This window comes from Molothrus ater, chromosome 18, assembly GCF_012460135.2.
Source record: "Molothrus ater isolate BHLD 08-10-18 breed brown headed cowbird chromosome 18, BPBGC_Mater_1.1, whole genome shotgun sequence".
Taxonomy (NCBI): Eukaryota; Metazoa; Chordata; class Aves; order Passeriformes; family Icteridae; genus Molothrus; species Molothrus ater.
In genome coordinates this window covers 10,870,812-10,893,257 of record NC_050495.2, presented here as the reverse complement: position 1 = coordinate 10,893,257, position 22,446 = coordinate 10,870,812, and the positions used below count along the sequence as shown (strand labels likewise).

The window sequence follows — 22,446 nt, the reverse complement described above, 5'->3', positions numbered from 1 at the left end:
CCCCAGCTAAGGGAGCCTTGGCTGCCATATTGCCACTCTGAAGATGCAAGAAGGGTTATGGAAAGCAGGTTCCTGTTATTGATGTGCAGGAGGTTTTGCAGTAGCTGCAATTGAAGTGATTTTAATGAGTTTGAGGAAAAACCCCTGAATCTGGTGACTTCAGAATAAATTACCACAAGGCTTTTGAGTTGTCCTTCTTTGGCTGTGCAGGTTTTTCATGCTGCAGCCTTGAATATAATGAGTGAATTCACAAGCTACAGGTTTTGTGTTCTAGATGAGACAAGAACTTCAGAGGGAGCAGCCATGATTTGTCATCCGGTTCTGTATTTGTATTAAAATAAGAAAAAGAATTAGCAAATGGACACTCACAATGACAAACCTGCCTTCTTTTTCCTAATTCCAGGGCATATTCCCTTGTGGATTCCAGTCAAGTGTCTACCTTCCTGATTTCTATTCTCCTCATAGTCTATGGCAGTTTCAGGTAAGATTTTCTTTTTAAGGTTCTGCACAGTTTTTATTTTTCAAGTAAAAATATTGCAAGTGACTGAATACAGTTTATGCCTTTTTGTTTCATTGTATCTTTGTCAGACATAGCCAACATAAAAATTATTTGCTTCTGAGAAGGAAATGGAAAAGGAAGAAATAATAGCGAGCTGGGGTTTCTGAAAGATGTAATTGTCGTGGTACAAGCACATATAAGATGACTTAAAAGTCAGTCCTTGAGGACAGCTCTGTAAAATCATATTTTAGAGATAGAAAAGGATTGTTGAGACAGATAGAAGGTAATGTTCTGGATAGCAGAGTTTTCTCCATCAGCCAGTGGTGGTAGATTGGGAATGCTCTCCTGTGGAGCAGCAATCCCTGGGTCCCGCTGCTGTTTGCTCCAGTGTCAGTGACAGCTTCATGGAGAAATGGGAAACACTGCCAGTGTTCAATTCCAGCAGAGCATCTGAGAGCTGCTGCACGATGAGTCTGAGTCTTCAAAAATCAAATCGGCCTCATTTTAGGAGACTTGAGTATTGTTCAGAGAAAACTCAATTATCCTTTTAGACTTGCCTGCTGTATTACACAATTTGTTTTACTGTAATGGCACCTAAGGAATGAGGCTCATACTGAAATATTGAAGTAATATAATCACAATATGAAAGTATTTTTTTTTAACTTAAATACAGCATGGTTTTCTTTCTGCTTCTTGAAGAACATGGCTTCATTTCACAGCTCTGTGATAAAAGGCCTTGTACTCACTGCGGAGTCTCTGAACTGCTGTGAGTATTCCTGAAATAGATGATAGCTGTGCTCATCCATATGATGTAAGCTGCAGCTGGTTTAGGATAAGAGGTTTCATATCACTACTCTAAGTTAATAAAGTCATATAATGAAAGAGCCAATTTTTTTGCAAGAGCTGTCTGTTGTTGTTAGCCAGCGTTAGGTAACAGCACTGCTGGTGAATTAAAATAGAAGGCTTTAGGAAAACAAAATCTAGAGATGATCAGAATAAAAAAGTAATCAAAGGTTGGATTTGTTTAGTTTTTTCTTCAAGTTTTGAGTCAGATTAGCATATAGTCAAGGAACTAATTAAATTTTTAACTGTTTGAATTTATGCTATTGTGTAAAAGGAACTATGCATCTGGCTGCAAGAAGCAATAGCATTTATTAAAATTCAATTATGAAAACATAGTGCAATATAAAACAGCAGGAGTGTGTGAACTTCAATGGCTTCTTTCTTGGAGCTCCTTGCCCTTCAGAATTTCCCCCTGCTGTTTGCCATCCTCTTCCTATTGGTACCTACACATGCCCTTAGCATTTTGTCCTATACTTTACATTTAAAACTACTCATGTAGCAAGGACTGTGAACTCCAGAGCAATCTGAGTCATGGATGGAGTAGTGGGATGGTGATGGATACAAACCACTGAGGAAATGTCTTGTTTTAGTCTTTTGCCTTTGTGTGTATCCTGAAGACCCCACGATGTGAGTTACAGACCAAAATAGGGTCCCAGAGTTTTAAAATTACTTTCCTAATTCACCTCCTATATGTGGTTCCTTTAGCAGGGGTCTGAGCTGAAACCCACAGTTGTGTTGGGCACTTGGACGAACTCTGATTCTCTTTGATCAGAGACTGAGGTCCAAAGCAGTTTTTTACGGAAAATTGTGCAGTGGTGTTTACAAGCGGGTCTGAAATACAATTAAGTTATTTTAAAAATTGATGTGTGGTAGTAAGTTACAAAATTATATTCATCTGGAAATTCTTAAAGTAGTAAAGTGAAAACTTCTGGCAAAGTGGATGAATTTTCTTAGAAAACTGATGCGCTGGAAAGATAAAAGTTACAGCTTAGGGTGCTCATTCTCATCTGTCAGCAGTGGTGTGTTCATCTGGATTTGAGTGCTCATCTCCTGCAGAGCTGTTGTAAGACAAAAAGAAAATAGCACTCTCAGTTAACCTTTGTGTTGTAGAAGGTGGGTTTGCTTTCTGATTTTCAACTGAAAAGAAGCAGGTAGAGTTGCTGTAATGTTCTTGGCAAGTGGCTGAAACAGAAGTGCAGTAATAGGATCAGAAGGAATTGGGTGGGTGAGTCATTAGGATAAAATCCACGTGTGTGGTGGATCTAATCTAAGGCAGGCAGTGTCAGGGAACAAAGGAAAGCCTTGGTCCACTGTCCTTATTAACAGAAGCATTTGTCCAAAACAAATGAAAAAATCCCAAACCCCCAGTATACTCAGAAGAATGTCTGCTCACTTGTGGGTAGAGCCCAGGCCCAGAACCAAGTGCAGCAATAGAGAGGAGTTCCCCTTCTCTGACCGTGCATGGACGAGCATTTCCTGCCTGCATTTGTGCCGGGTCAGGAGCTTTTGCTTCCAGCCCTTCTGGACGTCTCTCTCATGCACATTCTGACTGCTCTCAGTCCTTGAACTTGACATACTTTTATTGCTGCCTGCCAAAGGGGCGAGACTAATCCTTTAAAGCATTACAAGCTGTAAACTGGAGCATGCAAGTAGATGTGTTAGCTGTGGATTTTTAAAGAGGTGAGCTCAGCCTGGAACAGGTTGTCTCTGAGGGCAAGACAGGCACCTTCTTGTCCAAATGCTTCTCTGTGACTTTAATGTTGGGTTTACTTTGCAGGTAACAGCTAAATCTTTTTCTATCCTATCACATCCCCAGACATGGGCTCTCAGCTTATGTAAAGCCAGATTTAACCCAGAATCTGCCTGTTCAAATGCCTGCTTTTGAGCCAAACCAGAAGTATGGGATGACCCTGGGGCCTTCTGTCTCTAGGCTTTGGGTGTCCAGAGTGTGGGTGTGAATAGAAAGGAGCTCACGTGGTGAGCCCAGAGTGTCCTGTGAACGTGGTGTGCTCAGGGTTGGCTTTCCAGCGTGGCATTCCCATGCTCCCACAGCTCTCAGGTGGGTGGCTGCCCTCACTGGTAGAGCAAGAAGGGACTTCTCAATAAGTTACATCTGCAGGTGCCCTATAGGGCAAGATAGATCCTTGCATTCCTATTTTCTCCATTGCTCGGTAAGAACATCTCGTGCAGGGTTTCCCTGAGGCGTTTCTGCAGTGGGGTGATCCATGGCTGAGTCTGAGCTTTGCAGGCAGTGCCAGCATTACTCATTCCTGTGGCCTCGGTGTGACCCTCCCGAGGGGCTCCCTGGAGAGGGTGACTTGCTTTGAAGCCCTGCACTGGAAATGCAACCAGCTGGAGCTCTGAGGACCCACAGAAGAAACAATGGAGCAGCTCAGTGCCCCAGGGGAGATGCTGACTCAACATTCCCTTGGGAGCCCAGGAGAAACTTGAACAAAACAGTGAATGTTTCCCAGCTTGCCATTTCTCTACAGCCCAGTAGTTTTGAGTTTATCTTGTTTTACAGTATGATTTTTAACTTTCTTGGAAGGTGTTTTAGTGATTGCTTCTTAGGTTTTTTTATCGTGTTAGTGATAATTTGTAGCAGAGGGAAGAGCCAAATCATAAAACAGTTGGAGATTATTCAGAGGTTGGCTTGAAAGAGCAGCTGTGTTGTTAAGTGAAAGTAATTTCCTAATTTATGCTTGCTTTGGAGGCAAGGATATTTATAGGTAATAATAATAATTGCTGACACTATGGCAATGAAAAGAGAGGGGCTGAGGTTGTTTATGGGCAGTGGATGTGATAGGTTTTATTTCCAGTTTTCTCTGCTGATAGAAAATCCCTTAAGTTACGAGTTGCCCGATGCCATTGGGAGAATGATGGTGTGAGGTTCTTGCTAAACTGTGCTAATTCAGAGGGGAAGAAAACACTGCCCTGAGAAAAGAATTATCTTGTTTGTCTGAATCTTGGACCAAGTCCTGGAGGGCTGTCAGCCTCCTCCCAGATTTTTATAGCTTGAGAGGAAAACTATAAAGCTACAATGCATAATGGGGAAAAAGGGATGCAAATGAATGATGGAGGCACTCCAAACAAGTGGCAGAGCAAAGAGATCTTTAAAAGAACAAGCTAAGAACAACAGATTAATTTGTTAGAATTTTCGTGTTCTCTATTGCCTCTTTGTATTTTCCAGAACCCTTTAACTGATGATCCATGATTTATGTAGAAGCACTGTGGGTCTGAGGTGGAAGCTTCCTCGTGTTTTGCCCGAGACCAAAAGCTGCTTTAACTCATAACACTGTTGGGGAGCATTTGCTTAATAGAAGCAAAGGAAACAAACCAGTTCTGTGCTGGAAGAGCCCTTTTCTTGGTTTTGTTTTATGGAGTGAAGCTGCTCAGCCCCTCTGTCTTTAATACACCACGTGTGTCTTGGTCCTGTAGACCTGGTTGTGCCTAATTCCAGGCTCTGGGACTGCAGCACGGACTTGCTCACCTGTGCTTTGCAGTACATGATCAGTGCACTGCAATAAAATATCTGTGACACCTCTGGAATAGTTTAGAAGACCGTGGTGTATTTGTTACTGGTCTGATAAATGAATAGAATTTGTTTACTTTGTGTTACTCAGTTAAGCTAAACTTGAAAAGAACTTTAATTCCTGGTGACCTGGAAGTTCTGCTGTAATACTTGGATGCTGCTGTGAGCTTAAGACAGGAGGTGCACAGTGGGAGATGCACAGTGCTTCTGGTGGTTCTCTGTAGCTCATTTGAATAAATAAATCAATATGCAGCTAAATTGTGGATACCACACATGCATCAATGAGAAACTGTCATGGTAAACTTGATTACTGGTATTTTTTGCTTAAAAGCACATCAAATTTAACAATAGAAATTATTGCTGGTCAAAACAGACCTTAAGTGAAATTCCCCCTTTTCTGAAGGTTATGCCAAATGTGTTAGAATATAATTTGAAAGTTGTATCAAAGTGAAGGACTGTGGCAAAAGGGGGTAGAATACTGTGCTAAATTGGAACTTTTAAAAAGTATTGATATAAACATGAGAAGATGAATCAATAGCAGCTGAGCTGGCTACTCAGGGGAGTGTTGTCAGCTCCTATGGATTAGTAAAAGTGTATTAATTTGTACTATTTATTCAGAGCTTCCTCTAGTCATCTGTTCTGTGTGCATGTAAAATATATATCTGATTATTTTCTAGGCTTTGCTGAAATTTTTTTCAGTGAAGTAAGACCTTACATTAAGCAGACACTTAAAAGCTAGTTTGGGTCATTCATGAGAACATTTCAAGGAAGGAAATATTATTGTCTTAAAAATGAAACCTGATAGTCAAATTTGAAAGAAAAGGAACAAAAATGAGAACTTGGAAAGAGTTCAAATTCACAAGAGAATTGAAATATTTATTGTGCTTCCATCATGTTCTACACTTCCCAGAAATCAGGTAACAGCAAACAGCAGCACAGATTTTCAGCACTCCCCAGTGTAGACACTGGTGAGTGATCTCACTGTCAGAGTCTGGGACGTGGGGCCTCATTTGGAGCTAAGCACCTCAGTTATTTTCATTTCCCACCGTGTGTGGTGGTGTTTCTAATAATCAGCATTACAGGGCTTTTCCAGGGGCAGAGTGCTGTGGCAGGGGCAATGAGACTGCAGCTGGTGAGCCTGAGCAGGAGTTTGGAACTCATCTGTCACATTTGCTTTGTTCCCTGCAGGTCTCTGAACATGGACTTTGAGAATCAGGACAAAGAGAAAGACAACAGCAGCACCACTGGGTCATTTAATGGCAACAGCACCAATAACAGTAAGGGTCAGCTTTACTCCCTCCCCTTTGTGCTGCACCTCAGTGCTGCACCTCCTGCTTCACCTGTGGGTGTGTCTGAGCTGCTGCATTGCAGATTCACAGGTGCCAGGCTGTGTCTGGGCACTCCCACCTCCTGTGCTCTGACACTGCTGTCCACAGCTGCCTCTCACCTGTGAAAGCTGAATTTAAAACATCAACATAACATTTCCATAATGCATAAAAACTGCATGTGGCACAATTTGTCAGGCTTGACTGGAAATGGAAACAGCTTTACTTGGAAAAAAGCCACCCCACAGTCAGGAGAAGGGAGTGTAATTCCTTTTTGGCTGGAGCTCATTGCTGTGGCATGTTGGTCAGTCTGTAAGCAGGGAGGGATTGCAGGGTGCACTGACAAATCCCTGAGGAGGATTCACCTTCTCAGTAGAGAAACTGAAGCAGAGAGTTTACCTGGCTCTGGGCAACTCATTTAGAATGGACAACAAAGTATGTGTGTGCACACTGTCTGTCCAGAGTGGGATGAGCATGTCAGCTCCTGCATGGTGACTGTCCCTTCTGTGATCTATAAATAGATTGCAGGCAGCTTGGCCATCTGACATGCACAGTTTTGCAGGTAAAAATATGGAGCTGATCAGTTAGAGTGGAACACAGTGTGCACAGTGTGTTGTAAATTCATACTTGAGTTTAACTGAAGGCAATTTATATTGCCATATTTTGAGAAAAGGCAATATTCACTCTAGAGTGAAATAGTTTCCCAGAGCATAGAAGGCAGGAGTGAGAAGCCCTGTGCATGAAACCCTGAATGCTGAGCTTGTTTTGTTTAAAGCAAGAAACATAGCTTTAAAATGAGGAATGAAATAAATTACAGAGGTTGTGTCTCTTGCTGGTTTTGTCTTTTCTAATGTAGACTCTTGGAATTTAAATAGTTGTCACAGCACTGCTCCTGTTGGCAGCACAGAGCAAAGAGGTTGCTGTGCTTGGTGATACAGCAATGAGCAGTTGAGGCTTTTGGCATCTGGGAAGGAAGAGAAGACAGTCTGGGGCTAGGGAATAAGCACATTAAGGGGATTAGCTGTCAAAATGATCAGAAATTAAATGAAAACTCTGACATTTAATGCTGCAGGCACTAATTCCCAGATGCCAAGGTGATGTGTAGTGTGTCATTTCTGGGTTTTTGTTTGGTTTGGTTTTTCCCTTGGGAAGTTGAAGGAGATGTCAATAAATGTGCTTTCTCAGGGCAGGAGGAATCAGATCTAAGTCACAAATTAGAATTTTTGTGTCTTCACACTGTCATCACTGGACTATCTACATTGCACTTTACCTTAATGTGCCACACCTCAGCAATGTGGAAATCCCAAGTGACTGAGTTCTTCTGCTTTTTATTTTTAAAATTTATTGTGCTACTTATGTTTAAGAGTAATAGATCATGGCATGAACTAATAAATGACATGACCATGTGCAACTGTCATGACTTCCATGCTTTTTGTTCAGCTTTTCTTTTATGAAAATGGTTGAATATTGATAACAGATACTAAGTTGTAGTGAATGTATTTCATGTGTGTTTGAGGTTTTCCCACATACTCAGATCCATTGGTAACTGAGTTGTACAGGTAACCTGTTATTTATATGACTTACCACTCTTGACAGGAAAAGTTAAAATAAAGCACATTCTTACACAGAAACACAGACACACAATCTGTGTATGTATTTACTTGACTGTGCATGTCTCAACCCTAAAGGCTTACCCTTCAAATCCTAGGATTGGTAAAACCCCCTCATACAGCAGTGTTTAATTATTTTAGCATAACACAGTTGATGTTAAGCTGGTTTTACATCTCTTCTAGGTCTTAGTCTTGTATTATTTTTATGTTGGTCACTTACCAAGTGACTACTTAGGATGCTCCCTGTTGTTACTTTAGTGCTCTACAAGAAGTGTGTCTTGTATTTTTAATTGGGTTGCTGCTTCTGGCTTGTTTCCCCCCCAGGGATCCAATGTAAAAATAGCTGCAGAGACTGGTTAAGTCTTGGAATTTGTGGGGTTAGGTGGACTTCTCAATTTTGCTGGTAATTCTGAAAACTCAGAAATACAGTAAAAGTTGTCCTGTGCCATGCTTAACATCCCTGGTAGTCACACTGCATGGGTGAGGTGAGGGAAATACGAAGAAGAAAATAATTCAGTATCTCTGCCCTGTTTAAAATTACTGCCAGCTATGAAATGTGAGCCTGAGTTTGTGTTGGTCTGTAGCAAAAAGGCAATTACAGTGCACTTCACTGACCTGGGGGTTTCATAAACAGGTAAATGACTTGGGTATTTTTTAAAAACTACCCTTTATTGTTAGGCTTGATATTATCTCATCATGAGAGAAGCCTGTGATGGAATTTAAGAGCTTGGTGGCCTTCACCCAAGTGGAATTTGAGCTGTGGCACCCTTTGCATGAGCTGGGTCAGCCTAACACTGGTCAGAGATTAAGTAAACCTCACATATGCTATGTTCAACACATTTCTGTGTCTCAGTGTAAAGTGATTCTAATCCCTAAATAATGTTAATTTTCACAGCTTGTCATTCATTGTGTCCATGGCATGAGATCAGACTGAGCTCTCAGTCCCTGGGTTCTGCAGTGCTCAGCTGGAGCCTCCTGCTCAGGCAGCTGTGCTGGGCTCCCAGAGCAGCAGGAGGGAAGGTGCTGTCAGGCCCTGCCCTGGCTGTGTCCCCGTGTGGCACAGACAGGACTCAGTGTCCCCTCTCCTGCAGGTATTCAAACCATCGACTCCACGCAGGCGCTGTTCCTGCCCATCGGCGCCTCCGTGTCGCTGCTCGTCATGTTCTTCTTCTTCGACTCAGTCCAAGTTGTCTTTACAATATGCACAGCAGGTGACCAAGCTTTCTTCTCTTTATAAGACTTGGAATAGAACAGAAAGTATTGATATAATTAAATATTGTTGGTAAGAATTATAATGCATGTCACAGTACATTTAAAAAAAGAATCCTCAGGTTTCACAGTTGTATTTTCATGTCTGTGTAGCTATAAATAGACAAGTACTATTTGAGAAGTATTTTCCACTTAGAGATGTGCTAAACCTACTGAACTATAAATTGGCAGAGGTCTAAACCTGCCCAGATGTGTTATTTTGCATGAAGTTCACTTGTTTATAAATTGGTGCTCAGAACTGTACATGGTACTTCATAATTCAAGTACTTCATGGGAAATAACTTTGAGGATCCTGTCCAGAAACTTCTCTCCTACTTTAATTTGGTTTTGCTTTAATGCAATTTTTCTTTTTCTGGTCTCATTAACATTTGAATATTAGTCTTTTGCACTGCTTGAATTTAGAACAAAATTGAAATTTACCTGCAAATAAGTTGCAGATCCTCTAGTCCTGTTTAGCATTTACATTTTGTCTTATAATTAAATGCCAGGGCATTGCTTTTTGGAAAATTTTGGCCTATTGATATTTTTGCAATTCTTCAAGAGATCAGCTGCTGTTGAGAGTAGCAAGATTCTTCCTACTGCTCCAGATACACAGCAGCTTCTAAAAATTATACTCAGTCCACATTCTGAGTCTGTGAAGATTTTAAAACTCCTAAATACTCTCATCCTCTCCTGCTTCACTGCAGGCTTTGCCCTTATGCTTTAACTCCTGAGCTGTGCCAGCCTCTTAAACAGGGCTGATGTTGATGAGTGAAATTTAAATCTCTAGTCTTGAGACTCCTGTCTAATTCTGCCTCCTGTAGAGGTCTGTTGAATTCTGCTTTTATAACTTTGATGTATGACACGTATGTTCTTTCCTATTAAAAAAATACTTCAGGTAGATTCTACTCTATGCTAGATATGAGGGAAATATATACAAACAAATATATAAGATGTTACAAGGAAAGATTTATGACAAAAGAGGAATTTTAATTTGTTGGGGTTATTGGTCAATTTATTTTTTAAATGACCTTGGGAATTGTAACTTTATTTGTAACACTTCTGTGTGTAAGTGGAGGGTCCTGTGTCCCCTGGGGCTTGTTGTAGGTCTCAGGGGACTGGGGGTCAGTGCTCTTGGGTATCTTTATTCTCAAACCTGCTTTTATGGTGTGTTCATGCTCTTCCTTGGGCTTGCATAGGCCCAGAACCTCTGAAATGCAAAGCTTCCTCAGAGGCTGTACTGCAGGATGGGAGGGACCCTGCTGGAGTTGTGAACCTGGGGCTGTGAACTTGGTCCCTCTGTCCCTTGAGAGGGACAGACCAAGCTCAGGTCGTGCTATTTTACATCCTCTGTAGCTAGCAGGGGCTGATGTGGGGAACTGCTACATTACAGCTCTGTCTGCTTTCTTAAACCCCTCCCAAATCTTCCTCTCCCAGAGATTTGCCTTTCAGGGAAGAGTCAGGAGCAAGCATAGGTGCAGCCAAGGCCAGGGCCCAGTGCTGGCAGAGGGCAGAGCCCAGGCTGGCATTGCCTGCGGGCAGGAGCTGATGGGGGCTGGAGGGGCAGGAAGCCCGGGCAGTCAGAGCAGTGCTGGGAGCGGCTCCTCCTCGTGTCAGTGCAGCTCCCACGGGAGCCCAGCTCGGGGACTGGGGCAGGAGGGGAGGAGAGGAGAGCGCAGGGGAGATTGCAGGGCTGAGCTGTGCTGGGGGAGCAGGGAGGGCAGCAGGGGCACGGCGTTCCTGGGCACTGTTCTCTGCCAGAACATCCAAAGGGGCTCTTAGGTCAGTCTGGGCAGAGGTGCCACGCTGATCGTTCTTTCCCTACCGCTTCTGGTTTTCTTCCCCCCTCTGAAATACTGATAGAATTTGAGTTTTCATGGTGCTGTTTGTTTGCACTGACTTTCAAAATTCTCTTTTTAAATTATTTGAGTTCTTTTTTTTTGTTTTGTTTTGTTTCAAATCCTCCTCCCACCAGAATGGAAAAATGTGGTTTGACCAAACTGAATTTTTCTCTGGTTGGCTTAAGCTGTGTAGAGAATGGCTTAAACTGTAAGACAATGTTTGATTCTTTCCCATCATCTTCATCTGAGAAGAGAACAAAAATCCCTTTTAAAAACCAGCAACAAAAATTTTTAAAGAAATAAGTAGAGGACAGCACAAAGATCTGAATGGCAGCGTGCAAAAAGCTCCAAGACTGTGATTTTCATGGCAGTCTGTTCTTGCTGCAGAGTTTTGGATGTGTGCTGCTGACATGTCTGTGTCTCCACGCCCTCATGCTCCATCCTTTTAAACAGTCCTTTAAAAAAAGGGAAGGAAAAATGATTATAAATACCAGCAGTTACTAAATGTTTTTACAAATGTGTGGGTGGGTTAAGTATGCTGCTTGAAAAAGAAACTGTTTATGGAAATAGTCTGTTTGGATATTTCTGTATTTTTATCATTCTGTTTTCAAAAACCTAAAGCACTTTGTACTTTAAAAAAGTGAGGTTGCCAGCTACTGGCTATAAGTTATTTGAAGTTGTCCTGTGTTTTAGTGATGAATAAAGAGTTTTGAGTGAGATGGGGGAAAGAATCACTATCAGAGTTAAAAAGTGGAAAAAACCCCTCTATTCTGCTGAGTTAGTCTGTGTCATGCTGAAAAATTGTAGGAAAATCTCACAACCAGTTTGTAGTAGATTGTTGTTTTTACTCAGACTATGTGAAAACTGTTTTTCTTGCTGACATGATCATGAATAAATTTAAGACTTTTTTTTAGGGTTTGGGGATGGGGCATTGCATTCCTTTGAGAGCTTTTGTTTTATTTCAGTCTGAAGATTCACTGTTGTGCAGAAAACCTCAGAGCTTTGAGCTGCTCATGCTGGAATAACACTGAGCATATGATAATAGGGCATTGTTGCAAGAGCTTTTTCAAATTGGAGAAGCATGTTTGTGTACTGTAGAAATTAGGTCTGAATGTCCTAATATTACCTTTTCTTCTTTCCATAGTCCTTGCAACAATAGCTTTTGCTTTCCTTCTGCTCCCGATGTGCCAGTACTTAACACGGCCTTGCTCACCTCAAAACAAGTAAGGACTTGAGCAATCCTTTGCTCCTCTTCTTGTGTGTTGTATTTCTTTCCTTTAATGAGAATTCTTTAATAAGCATTAACCTCAGGGCTGATGTTTGTGCATGTTTTTTTGTGCCAACATCATGTTTCCACTGTGAAAGTAGGAAGCACAATATCTGCAAGTCACTCACACTTGCCAGCCTGGGAAATGCAATACCATTACAGGGAACTAGATTTCTCAACTGTGATTTTTAATAAGTTTGGCTTCTTTTGGCTGAGATTTTAGAGTTTGGGACTTGGCATTGGATTTTAATGTTTGTTAACACTGGACTCTGGATTTAATGCTGGCTCTTTTGAAGACTGTAGTTAAACCAGTGGAAATTACAGTTGTTAATGTCATGTTTTGAAACTAATTTTATTTTTTAACCTTGTGATTGGAGTTCATGTTGCTAAAAGCACTATCTTAGGTGGTGCTAGGAATGTTGGTGATTTCAAGAGAGGTGCCAAGATTTAGAGGATTTTTTCCATCTCTGCAGTTCGTGCTTTACACATAGTACTTGAATGTAGGGAAAGCTTTTATTTTGTTGCTGTTTTGGTACCTATTTGTGGCAAAGGAACTTCCCTTCAATTGTTCTTGGCATCTTTCATCAGCAGTTGAGCCATGTTCCAACAGTGTCCATTTTCTGTTCTTTAAATGGAAACATAAAATCTTCCAGCTGATGTTTGTGTGTTGTTCTAGGATTTCCTTTGGCTGCTGTGGCCGTTTCACTGCTGCTGAGTTGCTCTCGTTCTCTCTGTCTGTGATGCTTGTCCTTATCTGGGTCCTAACTGGCCACTGGCTCCTTATGGATGGTGAGTATGTGAATTAAGGGGTTTTACTGCTGGTTTGTGCCTCTTCTGACGCATCATTTGCCTGGTGTTGATGGGTGAAATTTGCTGATAGCAATGGCTTGGCTGCTGAGCTGTGGGGCAGACTCCCTGAAGAGGCACTGCCAGGAACATGCCAGGGGAGTGCTTGGAACACCTGTTCTTCTGGTTTGTAAAAGCTTCCAGGGAAGCACCAGAACACTCATAAAGGATACTCTGCACCTGTGTGGTGTAGGGTGAATGGCCAGATTGAGTTCAAGATGTGTGGAGACAGTGGTTGTTTGTGATTCATAGCTTGATTCTAAAAATCTGGTTAATTTTTGGTGTGTGTCTTGTTGTTCATTGGCTCTGATGCTGAAATAATTTGTTGTGAGGCAGCTCACAGTGGCTGGTTGGCTTTGATCTCTGCAATGCTTGCCTTGTGTGGTGAGATGGGTGAAACTGGCAGTCAGCCAGCTGGCTTCAGGCTGTGATTTATTGGGTTTTTTTCATAGTGGTTGACCTGAATTCACAGCTTACTGTTCCAAAAAGGAGCCTTCATCCTTCCCTCCTGCCTTCCAGATCTCTTGTGCTAGCTCTGGCACTTAGTTAATCACATGGTAAACTGATCCAGCTCACTAGAATGGCAGCATACTTGGGTTTTACCAGCCTATTTTTCTGCTGCTGCAGTGAGATGAATTGAATTATTGTGTAGTCAGGTATGTGCTAAATTTGGCAGAAGGTAAAGTGGCAGCATGATGGGATCTGAGGGGATGGAGTGGATATAATAGCAAAGGCATGAAGGAGTAGCCAGGAGCAGGGCCTCTGTTTCTCAGCAGTGTCAGGCAGCTAAATTGGCGTAGGACATGGTGTAATGGCCTGCTGAGGTCGTGCTTGCTTGAGGAAAAATTGCTGCAACAACATTACCTGCCCTTGAATAGTTTGTTACAATAGAAAACATTCATCCCATCCGCTTCCAGCTCCTCCTAAACGAGGTAGCAGCAGCACGTCCTCAGCACTCAAACCTCTCGTGGCACCATCATTCTTTCTTTTGTATGTGGGCACTGTGCTTCATTCATGGTTTGAACTGCTTTAAAAGTCCCACCTGTTGTATGAAAGGGAAATACCTTTTAAAATACCAGATGGTAAATGAAAAAATGCAGACAGTCTGTTTTGTGATAAGCAGAGTAGCCCACCCTGAAATCAAGGGTGACACTTGATCTGCAGTAGCTGCAAAGCTAAAAGGAATGTCAAGTGTGGATTTTGGCAGAATCTGAAGACTTGTCTACACTGAGATATCAACAGAAGCATTTAGTTAAAAATAGTTATTTTTGTGAGTGCTTCAGTCTGACATGGTGGACTTTGCAGTAATTCATCTACAGAGCTCTGAGCTGCTGCTGCAGAGTGGTGTCTGGCTTCTATTTCTCTTGGAGGCTTTTTATGATTTACTGAACTGTGTTGCTGCTGTCTCACTTTGAATTACTTTATGTAGTTCATTAAGGGAACTTGAACTATATAGGTGATCCTCCTGTCATTTGTTCAAATCCAATTAAAGCAGTGTTTGCCAGTGACACTAAACAGGGAATAGCTTTTATTGGCCTTTGTCAGGGAAACAGGCTGGAGCTTCAGTCCTCATCCTGCGCTGCTGCTGTGGGATCCCATCATCTCTGCCTTCTCCGGGACTCAGCCCTGGAGATTTCGGGGCCTCGTGTCCGGAGAGCAGCGCGTCCGGCCGAGCGCTCCTGTCCCTAAGGCAGCGCTGGCAGCTGCTGCCTGAGCCCGGCCCGGGAGCATCCCCTGCTTGGCCGTGGGCAGAAATTGAAGCAGGGGCTGTGAACGTGCTGCTCGTGGCCCGGGCGGGGCAGGAGGAGGAGCTGGAGGAACGGGGCGGGTGCTCCCTGTGAGCAGCAGCACCGGGAGAGCCCTGGCTGTTCCTCGGGGCTGTCATTGATTCTGTCGGTGTGAAAGAGAACACGGGAATACTTCTTGGTAATTGCCAGTCCTTACGAAATCGGGGTGCGGTGGTTCTTGCTGGAGCAGCCTTCAGTGCCCAAATCCCACCGTGCCCCTGCCCTCACAGCCCTTGGCTGAAGTCGTTCTAAAGGCAGGGATGTGTTCCAGGGCAGAGTGAGCCCGTGCTGGCTCCGGAGGGTTCTTCTGGATGATGACCTTTATAGGTATTGAAATGCTCATTTCTCAGAGCAGATTGTTGGCTGACAGAATCACCAAGGATGGTCACTGTTCCTTGGTAAAGCCTGGTTAAAATGAAAGCTTTCCTAAATAGTGGACAGAGCTGGAGGTGTACCACAGGAATGCTATGGATGTGTGGAATATCTGTAGCCACAGAGTGAAGGCCATGGTCACAGATACCCCAGGAGCTGCTGCAGCAATTGGGCTGTGTTCTTACTCCCTTCTTTTAAAATACACTTTCATCAGATCAGAGCTTCACCTGGTGGCCTGTGGGGGAAGTTAAAGCCTCTCCAGCTTACACAGTGCTTTGTAAACCAGACTCTGCACCAGCAGCATCTTGGAGCTTTCACCTGCTCTGGATGCAGCAGAGCTGGAAAGCTGCCAGAGAATCTAATGACATATGCAAGAATATTCTTAATCCTCAGAATATCCCTGTTCCATAAGGAGTGTGTTTGCAGCGACTCTGGAGTTAATTTATTCTGTTCATTGATAGTTAACTCCTCCAGTGCTTTCTTATTCAGCCTTGTTAACCCATTGCCCAGCACTTCCACACCAGAGCTGCTGGTTGTGTGGCTGCTCTACTTCTTTTTCTGTCTTTCTCTCATCTTTGGCTATTTCTTTTAATGACTTGAAGTATATTTCAGTGAGGATCTGCCTTATATCGTTTGTCAACACTCTGCATGAGCTTGGATAGGGAAGCTGCCTTCCATTTAGAGAAGTCCATTGACTGCACTTTGGCCCATCTTACTGGTACTTGCTCTTGGGCATTCCTGCTTGTTTTATAAATTTACCAGTGTTTCTTAAAGCATTTACAAAACTGTGTAATAAGTAGCATGTGTGTTTCACTGTCAGCTGAAGGATTTTTCCATCTTCTTTTCTACCCAGTATTTGCTTAGTTTGATGCCTTGTGCGTGTGGCTGTGTTCATTTCAGTGGGAGAGAAATGCAGTGTGTGAACAGTAGATAAAACTCACACTGGTTACAGTATTTCCATTTCTCATTAATTATAACCTGGAAATCCTCTCCTAAATATAGGCTTGCTTGAGCTATTATTAACACTGGCTTTAGAGAAACCTCTTTGGTTTGAAACAGTCTGTTCCCTTGTATTTGCTCTTCTGCTGAGGAAGTCTGTAACTCAGGGCTATACTGAATTACTGAATGCAATTCTTTTCCTGCTGCTTTGCTGTGTCAAATTCTTTATACCTCAGTAATTTGCTCACATTTTGTAGCTAGTTAGAGTTGTGCAGCATGACTCAGAGTACATTTGGTATCAGTGACCCCACTGCTTTGTCAGAACTCGCTGCTGTGACTCTTGGGGCTGTGCTGAGGTTGCCAGGTCTCAGGAGATAAGGTGGGCTTGGCAGGATTGCTGGGGTGCAGCCCCAGGCACTGCAGGCAGCCAGGCTGGCAGGAGCCCAGGGCATGTTTATCCCTTGAGTGGGTATGGATGTGTTTCCAGTGAGTGGATGGAAGATCTCCCAGCTTTCAGGTGAAATACACGTGGTTGGTGGCTTCACAGCCCCATCAGTACAGCCTGAGAATGCAGAGGGTAATTTGTCCATTTTGGCTGAGTCCAGCTGTCACACTGCTGGGCATGTGCATAGTGAATTGGCTTCCCCTGCAGTTCCAGTTGGCAAAAATGGGATTGTAACTTCTTAAAAATTCCATGTCATGTTAGACAAAGAGATGTTGACAAATGTCTGCGTGATTGACTGTAATCTGATCCCAGCAGGGCTCCATTATTCCTCACAAATAGACTGATATCATAGATGAAAGCTGATTTGCTTTTTAAGATTTTTTAGAATTTGTTTTATTGTAAGTATTTCTTTGGGGATTTACTTTTAACCAGCAGAAATGCATTCACTTGTCAGTTGAGTATCCTTGGTAGATGAGGCTGGGCTCAAAGAAGCAGGCAATGACACAAATGTGAAGATTGGGTTTTTGTTTAAAATCGAACCTTCCTACCCTGACAAAATTCCCCTCGGTACAGAGTAAAAATCTGAGCTGTATCTTATTTAGCTCGTTGATCTGGCTGAAAACTCACCCTTAGGAGGAATTAGGAAAAAAACTTACCCATATTTTTTCCCCCTAAGCTTTCACACACCACATTTTGGTTATTGGGAAATCCCAGATATCTCAATGATGATGTTTCATGGTATTCAGGCAGTCTTGCACAGTCTTGCCCAAGCAGAAGTTTGGTTTGAGTGGGTTTTTGTCAGACCAAGTTCTAACAAGTCACGTAACTGTGCCCTTTCTGAATTAAGAATCAAGGATCTTATTTATTTTATGCATTTCTTAAAAAAACAATACAGGAAAAGTAGAGGTTTGTGTTTGGGGCACAGAGAATTCAAAGTTGTTTTATTGCCTCTGTTCTAAAGTGGGTAGTCAGGGTTGTACAGTGGAGATGGAGTCTCTAGGAAGAGGATCTGGAAACATTTCTTTGTGCTGGGTGGTGGAAGTTGAGTGGAACAGGGGGCTGTGCCTGTGGAGGGATCTCTGCTTCCAGGGGGACGTGTGTGCAGTTGGCTACTGAAGGTATTTGACTTAACCCTGGTAAGAAGAATGTCACTGTCTGGAAATGGTAGACAGTCATCTAGTGCATGCAGAGCTGCACAGGTGCAAACAGAGGCTTCTTTGGGGTTCTGGAGGGGAGATACTGCTTTGGGATTGGTGTTTTCTGTTTGTTCTGCTGTTTTTAATGAACCATTGATGTCTTGCCCTTTGTAGCTCTGGCTATGGGCCTGTGTGTTGCAATGATTGCCTTTGTCCGGCTGCCGAGCCTGAAGGTTTCCTGCTTGCTGCTCTCTGGGTTATTAATTTATGATGTCTTTTGGGTAAGTGTTTGGTTTTGCTAAAACTGTTTTTATGCTTTGGATTTGTAATCAGCCTTGGGCCTGTTTTACATGAATCCTACTGGTAGGACGTTGAGGAAGTTTGCAAAGCCAGAAGATTGGCTCCACCACTCTCTTCTGAGATGCTGAGTTCTACAACAGAATACAGAACTATTTCCTTGCTAATTATTTGAAATAAAGCATAAATAAGATTAGAATATTTTGACTTCTGCATATTATTAAAAACCCCCCAGAATTTGGACCTCAGATTTTGAAAGCTGGCTGAAGATGAGAACAAGCACTTCCCACACACACAGAGCTGTGCCCACACTGGCACAGGGCACACGTGCTGATCTCTGATTAGCAGTGAAATCTGCAGAACAGGAATGCCAGTGCACTTAGAGCCAGACAGGTTGGCATAAAATCTTAGTGCACTTCTACAGGAAACCTGACAGGATGTGTTCTGTAATAGCAAGAGGGGTTTGTTTTACCTTTGCATAACACCAAGCACTGATCCAGGGCAGCACCCACTGACTGCTCTGGCAAACAGAGGTTCCAGTGGGATGGGCTGTAGCATTAAAGCCTCTTGGAGACAAGGGCTGCCTCATTCTGTTTATGAGTGAGCACCATGCTCACCTCCTCTCTGTTCTGCAGATTCCTTCCATTCTCATGGTGCTGTTATCTGCATTTGTCATCCCACACTATATAGCTTGTTGTCCAGACAGATTCTTTGCCAAAGGATCCCAAGATATTAATCAATATCTTGATATCAAAAAGTATATTCCAGTTATTCTTGAGGATTAATAGTGTAAAAAGCTCTATCTGAATTTTCGAAATACATTTTGCCTTTTGTCATCATAAGGAAAATAGCCTTTCTTTTCTTGAGTAGCAAAGCAAAAATACATTCAGCTTGAGTTGCCGTGTAATTGCAGTTTGTAACTTCTGATTACCTCGCTCTGTAGGTCTTTTTTTCTGCCTACATCTTTAACAGCAATGTTATGGTGAAAGTGGCCACACAACCAGCTGACAACCCCCTGGATGTGTTATCCCGGAAACTTCACCTGGGACCAAACGTGGGCAGGGACGTTCCCCGTCTGTCGCTGCCTGGCAAACTTGTATTCCCAAGGTAAAAGCTTCTGCTGCTGTAGTACATGAGAAATGTTTTCCCTCCATACACTTAGTAGTGCTAATTCTGTTGGAAAATCCCTGTTGAGTCATTCCCTCTTCATGCTGAAGAGGAACATGGTGAGCAGTGAGGACTGGACACTTGGCTGATTCATGGAGAAGGACCCTGACTGGGGTAAAGGTGCCCTGTTCAGAGCAGGATGCACTTCTTGACATTTGGGAGAGTTCTGCAGCCTGATGATTGCTAGTGTGACCTCACACTTAAAACCAAAAGAGATGAGGTTCATTATAACATCAGAGCAGTGTGAATTCCTGTGTAATTGCAGATGATTGGGAAGGGGTTGGAAACTGACCTAAGCAAGGGTGGCTTACCCAGCAAGCACAGTGCCGAAAGGAGATGATTCCACGTGTCCCTGCTCCAGGGGCTCCCTGGTGGCTCTCATCTGTCAGCAGACCTGCCCAGGCCTGGTGGGGCACTAAGCTCAGTGCAGCAGCAGGCAGGCAGGAAGTTTTGTTGGGGTATTACTCTGTTCTTGTTTCTTTAGATGTTGGCATGCTGAAATTACAGAGATTAGAAGTTGATTATCTGCAGCGACAAAACCAAAATTGTTCACTTTGTCAACTTTGTGATTTCATATCACAAAGTTGACAAAGTGAACAATTTTTCATGAAAAATATCTTGGATTTAAGATAATGAATGACTTTAGTTCTTAATCTTTTTCACAATTGGCTCTTTTCTTGGGATCTGGCAAGATAAGTTTTCTGTTTTGTCTGAATGTCCAAAATGGGTGTGGTGTCTTGTTTTAGACCTGCATGCACAGGGATGAAGATGCACTTCAGTGGTAATGAACAGTCAGATCAAAGGGCCGGCTGGTCCCTCCCATCAGTGCTGAGGAGGGAGAGGACTGAAATACTGGGCCAATGGATCTGTTTCATTGAGTGATTTAAGGGCAAAACCAGCTTAAACACTGCTGGGAGAAGGAAACTGGTTTGGAGTAATGTCATCTCTGGATACAGAATTATTTTACATTTATTATTAATAATTTTATAAATTATTTTATTATTAAAATAATATTTTAAAAATAAAACTATACATAATCTTAATAATTTATTTTATATTTATTGTTAATAATTTTATTGTTATTATATAAAACCAAATGGGTTTGTGAAAGCTGAGGGGGTGAAGAAATCACTGAGGAAAACCTCATTAGCCAGCAATGTGCAAGTCTGCCAGTAGAAAGAGGGGCTGTGCCAAATGAAGCTCAAAACCACAGTGGAGGAGTCCAGAGCTTGTCACCTTTTGTTTTGGCCATGAAGCCAATTCCAGTTCCTCTTCAGTTCCACAGGCAGCCACTTCTCCATGCTGGGGATTGGAGATATTGTGATGCCAGGGCTTCTGCTCTGCTTCGTCCTGCGCTACGATAACTACAAAAAACAAGCCAACAGCGATTCCTGCGGCGCCCCAGGACCAGGGAACATCTCTGGGCGGATGCAGAAGGTCTCTTACTTTCACTGCACACTTATTGGCTATTTTGTAGGTGAGTAATTAGTTCAATATTAAGAGCTGCCTAAGTGAGCAGATGTGGGATTATTGTAGTAGGTTTAAAAGATGATGAAAGCAAGTGTAAAGAGGCTTTGAGAGGATGCTTGGTTATGTTCTTTTTAATCCTCCTCTCTTTGCGTTTATTGGCATGGTCTAGGGAGAAAAGCCCTTCTATAATCTTCAAGATTTTTTTTGTAGTTGTTGTATTTTATTTAGAGGATGAAAGAGAATATCAGTGTGCTTTTGTTAGCACTTGCACTTAGCTTCACTGGCATAAAAAGTGTCAGAGCTAATACCTGAGTGATGGAAAAAATATGGAAGTTTCCAGATGAATTATGCTGTGCATTGTACATAGCAAATTTAAGCAGTTCACCTAGGCAATTCCTGTATTTTTGTATTCTGATCCTGACAGAGTAATAGAAATCATCAATAGGTACAACTGGAATGCTGTTTATAATTTGCTGTAGCCAGCTCTTTCCTGCCTAATACAAAATAGGCTTTTCCCTCCAGTCAGGGCATGCATGTGCATATCCTGACCTCCCATGGCCCTTCTGAGGCTGAAAATGAAAGATAATTTCCTACCAACAGCCTTCCTTCCCCCACACCTCAGTTCTTCCCCCTACGTTCCCTTCTGGCAAACGTCCAGGAAATTCATTCCTGATGTGTACAGCCCTTCCTCTGAGCCCTGACTGCTCGGGCCAGCGGCCACAGACCAACAGTCTCAAGAGCAGCATTTCAGTGCAATGCAATCAGCTTCCCCCCTTCACCTTTTGTTGTATTTTGTCTGAATAATTCTTGACTTAAGTCTGAGATTCAGAACTGGACCAAGTGGCTCAACACAGACTAATACTAAAATAGAATAATTTTTCACTGTTTTGTTTCAACTGCATTCAGGGAAAGCAAAGCACAGAGAAGTAACTTTTCCTCACCTGTCTCTCAGAAAGGGGGTGAAGGGAGCCTCAGTGGATGAAATGCTGAGAACATCCACCTGCAACCTGAAGATATTTATAGTGACTTTCTTCTCTTACAGGTTTATTAACTGCAACAGTAGCTTCTCGTATTCACCGGGCAGCCCAGCCTGCCCTGCTCTATTTGGTACCATTCACTTTATTGCCACTCCTCACCATGGCCTATTTAAAGGTAAGAGGGGAGGGCACGTGGGCAGCTCTGGGCCAGCTGGCAGCAGGGTCAGTGTCCTCGCACTGGGAGCAGCTCTCAGGGGGGGATGTGTGTCCCTGGCAGCCCTGGCCCAGCACAGAGTAACCACTGCTGTGTCGGGTCACTCTTCATTTCAGAGGACTGAGCAACTGAGAGATGAGTTCCTGAAATAGAAGATTGTTAATGCACATAAAGTACCAGTAGTTCTAATCTAAATAAATTCTGAAATACTACATTTTCTTTTAATTGAATATGTGAATTTGTCCTTGTCCTGTTGGTCATGAAATACCACATGCACAAGGTTTGAACAGTGATTGGAGAGGCAGAACCTTGCTTGCCTCTTCCCAGTCACCTGCTCAGAACAGAAATTGTAAAATTTACCTTTCCTATTCCAGGGCTGTTGCTGAAGCACACATCTAGCACTCTGCAGAGCAGAACATAAGAAAGGGCAGGATTTTCAACCTAAGTAATTATTTCCTTCCCATCAGAAACCTATTTTGGGTATATCTGCTCTAGAAGTAAGACATTCTGGCCTGACAGGGAAAGGATTTATTTTTACCGTCTTTATTGTAATTTGTAAAACAGATGAAGAATAGATTTGCTCTAAGATGTGTTTGCAATTCTGTGTGCATTTCAATAAGTGAATTCTAAG

At 42.7% G+C, this 22,446-nt stretch overlaps 1 protein-coding gene across 1 annotated transcript in view; it reads left to right on the top strand.

Moving 5' to 3' along the window:
* The window catches only part of SPPL3 (signal peptide peptidase like 3), a 55,907-nt gene that overhangs the window by 32,120 nt on the left and 1,341 nt on the right, over positions 1-22,446 (top strand). Inside the window, exons 2-10 of the mRNA XM_036392912.2 lie at positions 404-481; positions 6,063-6,151; positions 8,901-9,020; positions 12,043-12,121; positions 12,842-12,954; positions 17,865-17,971; positions 18,931-19,094; positions 20,432-20,631; positions 21,667-21,776. Of these exons, the coding sequence (XP_036248805.1) occupies positions 404-481; positions 6,063-6,151; positions 8,901-9,020; positions 12,043-12,121; positions 12,842-12,954; positions 17,865-17,971; positions 18,931-19,094; positions 20,432-20,631; positions 21,667-21,776 (1,060 nt within the window). The remainder of the gene's footprint in view (positions 1-403; positions 482-6,062; positions 6,152-8,900; positions 9,021-12,042; positions 12,122-12,841; positions 12,955-17,864; positions 17,972-18,930; positions 19,095-20,431; positions 20,632-21,666; positions 21,777-22,446) is intronic.